Source organism: Lipotes vexillifer, unplaced genomic scaffold (assembly GCF_000442215.2).
Source record: "Lipotes vexillifer unplaced genomic scaffold, Lipotes_vexillifer_v1.1 scaffold216, whole genome shotgun sequence".
Taxonomy (NCBI): domain Eukaryota; kingdom Metazoa; phylum Chordata; class Mammalia; order Artiodactyla; family Lipotidae; genus Lipotes; species Lipotes vexillifer.
This window is the reverse complement of record NW_006779100.1, coordinates 1,114,083-1,119,893: the sequence shown is the minus strand read 5'-3', so window position 1 is coordinate 1,119,893 and position 5,811 is coordinate 1,114,083. Positions and strand designations below refer to the sequence as shown.

The 5,811-nt window shown below is 43.2% G+C and overlaps 1 protein-coding gene across 1 annotated transcript in view; it reads left to right on the top strand.

Annotated features, from left to right (window-relative positions):
- Nucleotides 1–661: 661 nt before the first annotated feature.
- The window catches only part of SUZ12 (SUZ12 polycomb repressive complex 2 subunit), a 42,927-nt gene continuing 37,777 nt past the window's right edge, over nucleotides 662–5,811 (top strand). The window contains exons 1-3 of the mRNA XM_007452384.1: nucleotides 662–1,166; nucleotides 3,484–3,530; nucleotides 3,615–3,679. Of these exons, the coding sequence (XP_007452446.1) occupies nucleotides 893–1,166; nucleotides 3,484–3,530; nucleotides 3,615–3,679 (386 nt within the window). The 5' untranslated portion in view covers nucleotides 662–892. The remainder of the gene's footprint in view (nucleotides 1,167–3,483; nucleotides 3,531–3,614; nucleotides 3,680–5,811) is intronic.

Genomic DNA, 5,811 nt, shown 5'->3' with positions numbered 1-5,811 from the left:
CTGCTCCCTAGAAATCGCTCCCTTTGGTGGAGCCCAGTGGCGTCCGGGAGCCCCAGCCGCAACCCCTTGGCTGCCCCCAGTCCTCTCTAGGGCTCGCTGGGTGGGATTCGGCCAAGGGTGGCTTGAGGCACGTGGTGGCGAGGGGACCGGGGAACAGATCCTCGCCCTGCGAGCCCCTCAGACCAGAAGCGACCCGACCAACCCCCAGGCAGGCCCCTTTCTGTGAAGTTAGAGACTCGATGATCCGGCATGGATCTCAGTTCATTTAACAAGCCCCTCGACCCCCCAGCACCCGCCTCCCCGTTCCTCAGAGGCCCGCCTCTCCTCAGGGGTCCTGTATCCCCCGGGGGCGGCGACTGACGACGCTCATAAGGCGAGAAACGGCTCCCTAAGCCGCTCGCTGGGTCCCTCTCTCCCCACAATGCACCGGGGCCAGCAGGAAGGCCGCTCCGACCCCTAATTTTCCCGCGAATTCAGTTCAAAGAGGCGGCCGGGCCCGCGATCGGCAGCGCGCACGGGCCAACCAAGCCGCGCCTCCGCGAGAAGCGCCTCCGCGTGACTGACGGGGGAATCCGCGGGCCAACAGGCTGGGCGGCCGGGCGGCGCGCGCTCCCGCCGGCCAATCAGAGCACCGGGCGGGGGAAGTGGGCGGAGCGAAGCCAGGCTAGGGTGAGCGGTCTCCCGAGCGGAGCGGGGCTCTCAGGAGGAGACACTTTTTTTTCCTCCCTCCTTCCCTCCTCTCCTCCTCCCTTCCCTTCCCCTCTCCTCCCCTCTCTCCTCCTTCCCCCCTCGGTCAGCCGGAGCCTGCTGGGGCGAGCGGTTGGTATTGCCGGCGCTTACTCTCCGGGGCCGCCCGGCGGGTAGCTGGCGGGGGGAGGAGGCAGGAACCGCGATGGCGCCTCAGAAGCACGGCGGTGGGGGAGGGGGCGGCTCGGGGCCCAGCGCGGGGTCCGGGGGAGGCGGCTTCGGGGGTTCGGCGGCGGTGGCGGCGGCGGCGGCGGCGGGCGGCAAATCCAGCGGCGGGGGCTGTGGAGGCGGCGGCAGTTACTCGGCCTCCTCCTCCTCCTCCGTGGCGGCAGCGGCGGGGGCCGCGGTGTTACCGGTGAAGAAGCCGAAAATGGAGCACGTCCAGGCTGACCACGAGCTTTTCCTCCAGGCCTTTGAGAGTGAGTGTGATGAAGGCTTTGAGGGCAGGAATCCCCACTCCTGCAGCGTTAGGGGGCCGGGACACTCGTGCTGGGACCCCCTTCCTCACCGGGAGTCGGTTTGATTCGGGAGTGGAGGGCGAAATTGAGGGGGCCGTTCCGCCTTCCGGGGTTACGGCTCGAGGGGGCCCGAAATCTAGGGCCTTTGAGGGAGGTGAACTAGGGGGTCCAGGTGAGGTTCGTGCCTCCCCGAAGATTTACACGCGAGCTGAGCATGGGGCCCCGCGTTGAGAGCAGGCTGCTTTTTAGGTGGGGAGGTCACAGTTGCACTGTACAGTTGGATCTACCGTCAGATCTCAGGACTAGTTCTTGCTTTCTTTCATGCCTTCCGTACTATAGAAGTACAAGGCTGTCGGTTGTAGGTTTAGAGGAGCAAAATTAAGCCTGTGAAGAGAGGAGTGCAGTAAAATCGACCAAATTGTCATTAGTCTGAAATGCCTTCGCACTAACTTGGTGCATTAACATGGCACATTTTGATGCTCTCTACACCTTTCACATCTTTCCACCCGTTTCATGGGTACGTAAACTGAGACAGGCAGTGTTTAAGCATCTTATTTCTCTCTAGACGATTTCGGAATTCTGCCCGTTTGTAGTTGTCTTAATTTCGGGACATTTTCTGATGTCAGTTTCTGTTTTTAAGGTGTGTTTCGAGGGCAAAGCTACGACTTAATTTGGGAAGGGGGGCAAGGTGTCTGGAAAGAAACAATAGAATATATAAGAAATGTCATGACTATGAGTAATCTGAACTGTTCTTTAATGAATATTACATCCTGATTGTTTTCCTCTTTGCTTTTGTATGGATGTTGTAATTTGGATGACCTTTAATAGCTAGATATCTTACAGAGACTTGAATAAACTCAGCTCTACCACTCAATGTCTTTATTTACAATTTTTTTGTGGCATATGTTAAGGGCATGGTATCAGCTGTTCTTGGAAAGATGTATTACGTTGTTTAATACCCTTCTTTCATTCTCTCTCATTAGTGCTTCATGAAATTCTAATTGGAATTTAATACAAGGAATTTCAGTTTTTATTGAAATTAGTATTGAACCTGCTTGAGAAAGATTCACATTATTCTAGCGTTTGCTCAATATACTTTCAGAAATCTGGAGAGGCTTTCAGTTGGAAATATGGTGGAGAACTAAAGCACAGTGATGACAGTAAACATACATGTTTGCATCCTTTCTAAAACATCTCATCTTTTAGTTTATTTGAAACTAAAACTAAACTAACTGAAGATTAAGTGGAAATGTTAAAAATTCTTTCTAAATGTTGTGAGAAGACAAATCCTTCAAGAAAGTTTTAGCTGTTTTGCTTTTTTGATGAGTCTACTTTAGAGATGAACTGTCATTAAGAGTTAGATATGGTCACAAAACAACTTGATTCTTCTCTAATATTGATCTTAGTTTCTGAGAAGTTTATATGCTTTGATGTATTTACTAATATAGTTAGTCATATTAGGTCATTTTTATACTGCTTTATTTAAAGAAACATAATACTAACAGGTCATTAATGTAGCTGGTATTATGGTACTTGTATATAAAATATTTTCTATCTGTAACCTAAGTCCTTTATAACAAGATTTTAACTAAACAGCATTAAAAACACTTTGGGAATCTGTTACTTTAAAAATATGTGTTGAGGTAGTATTTACATACTGAGGTAATATTTACACTGAGCAAAATAGAAACTTGAACTATAACTAGCAATATTCATCGAAAATTTTAACTAACATGTCTTGGATTTCACTTTGATTATATCTGTATATCTAGGTAAGGGTTTTATTCCATTTAGGCTGACTACTGTACAGACTTTTGAAAAGACCAGTTAAAAAGTGAACATTTTATTTTGTTATTTGGCTTCAGTAAAGAGTTCTTTTACTGAATCCAACTACCTCATTTTAGCTACTTTTTAGAAGGAGATAGGTTATAAATAGTTTAAATTAACTAAGTTAAATGAATGTAACTACTTCTTTTCAGTTCTGCATACAGACTGGTTTAAAAATAGCTGCCTTAGAAATGCAAGGTTTAAGAACTAGATTGTAGAGAAACTTAAATTTAAAGTAAATGTAGATGCATTTTGTGAATGTATGCTATAGATTGAATGTCTTTTGATCTAATTGTGCATACTTATTTTCTTGATGTAAATATTCACTACATAGTTTCCATAATAGGTTATTGGTTTATATTGGTTATAACATGGGCTGGGGTGGTATTTTCTTAACAACTTAAGTAATGAGTAAATTTAGATAACTTTGGATTTTGTTTCTGTTACCTAGAACCAACGCAGATCTATAGGTTTCTTCGAACGCGAAATCTTATAGCGGTAAGTAATCAACAAAATTTACTGATATTATTTTTTTCCTAGAATTTCACCTATTTAATTTTAATATTTTAACTTTTTTTATAGCCAATATTTTTGCATAGAACTCTTACTTACATGTCTCATCGAAACTCCAGAACAAACATCAAAAGGTACATTTTATGAATCTTATTTCAAGTTGTTCAAACCATGTTAAAATTTTGTTTTAAAGTATGATTTCTAATGAAAGATTAAATATGAAAACTGAGGTGAAAGAGTGAATTGGTTGCAAAGTGATTTTTAATAGTATCATTTTTGTAAATCCCAGTTGATTGCCAGTTTTTTCCTAACAAATGATTTGGTAGTGGAGTAAATGAAGTGATTTTACTGACTAATTTTTTTACTCTGTGCTAATAGTTATTTTCAAGTTTGGTAGAAGTTGAGGATTTAAATATTTACTAAAGGGCTCATGGGAATTGTCTTTGATTCATAAATTTAACAGTTAATGTCTGAATATTTCTTATATGTTCTAACAATAAAGAATTCACTTCTATGATGATAGGTTCAGAAAGTCTCATTTTATATCTTTGGTGGTTGTCTTATTAAAAGGGAAATACTTTTGAAGTCAGTAGGAATGTCTTTAAAAACTTCTTAATCACCTAGTCTTAAAGTGGAACCTGAAGTTGTCAGAGAGCTTGTTTTTGCTTTGTAACATTTAACCATATATAATTATAGAATGGTAGTTTCTTGTTCTGCACCCATGATTATTTACTGAGCATATCAAGTGAACAACTTTAAATTTAAAGGAGAGAACCTCTACTAAACATTTGATATTGTTATAGTCTTGACTTAGTAAAACCATTAAGCTTTTCAATAAACTTTGAAACTAAACTCCTTTGGAGACTCCTACTGGTTATTAAATAAGCACCACGTTTTTTACAGCGAGACATAGTTTAGCTTTGTAGATATATCTAGATGTATTTTGAAGGATTGAAATGTTAAAACTATTTGCGCGAGCATTGCATTTAACGGGTGAAACCTGCCAGGTGCCTAAATAACTAGGAAGAAGGTGATGGATTAGGCAGCAGAATTATGTCAGCTTTTTACCTGTCTACTGTATGCCAGGATTCAGGAAACTTTTTCTCTAAAGGACCAGATAGTAAATATTTTAGGCTTTGTGGTCCAGGAAATGGAATTGAGGATATTAGGTAGTATGTAGGTACTTATACAAAAAGAGAAAATGAATATCAACAAAATTTTTTATTGATGAAATTCAAAACATAATATTTGAGTGCAGTGTTTTCTTTTTTTTTTCCTTTTCTTTCTTTTTTTTTTTTTTTTTGGTGGTGGTGGGGGTGGTTTGCTGCACAGCTTTTGGGACCTTAGTTCCCTGACCAGGGATTGAACCTCAGTCCTGGCAGTGAGAGCGCCAAGTCCTAACTACTGGAGCCAGGGAGTACAGTGTTTTATAATATGTGCCTACTAGTGAGAAATGTGGGATTCTTTTATTTTTTCGGGGTGGGGTGGGAGGGATAACATTTAGCTTAATTGGGATTTAGAGTTAGTATTCTCTGTTATCAAATCACTTGCAAATGTTTTATCTGTAAAAGCCATTCTTAGCTCATGGGCTGTGCAGAAACAGACAGCAGCCTGGATTTGGCCAATGGTCCATAATTTGCAGACCCTTGATTTACTCTATAAAACTAGGAGAGGGCTTCCCTGGTGGCGCAGTGGTTGAGAGTCCTTCTAGTCTCCTCAGCTGAGGCCCCAGATATTGCAGAGCAGAGACAAGCCATCTGCTTTGCCCTTTCTGAATTCCTGACCTAAAAGAACCTATGACTGGGCTTCCCTCGTGGCGCAGTGGTTGAGAGTCCGCCTGCCGATGCAGGGGACACGGGTTCGTGCCCTGGTCTGGGAATATCCCACATGCTGCAGAGTGGCTGGGCCCGTGAGCCATGGCCGCTAAGCCTGCGCGTCCGGAGCCTGTGCTCCACAATGGGAGAGGCCACAACAGTGAGAGGCCTGCGTACCGCAAAAAAAAAAAAAAAAACTAGGAGAATTTGATTAAGTAGTAAACTTTTTCTTTTAGTATTTTTAATATGGAAGATCAGTTACCATCTAGAGGGCTCCCCTGGCAGTCCAGTGGTTAAGACTCTGCTTCCACTGCAGGGGGCGCAGGTTTGATCCCTGGTCAGGGAACTCAGATCCTTCATGCTGAGGTGCGGCCAAAAAAAAATTTTTTTAAGTACTTAAGTTATCATCTAGAATGCTGCCCGATTTTTTTTTTTTTTTTTTTTTTTTTTTT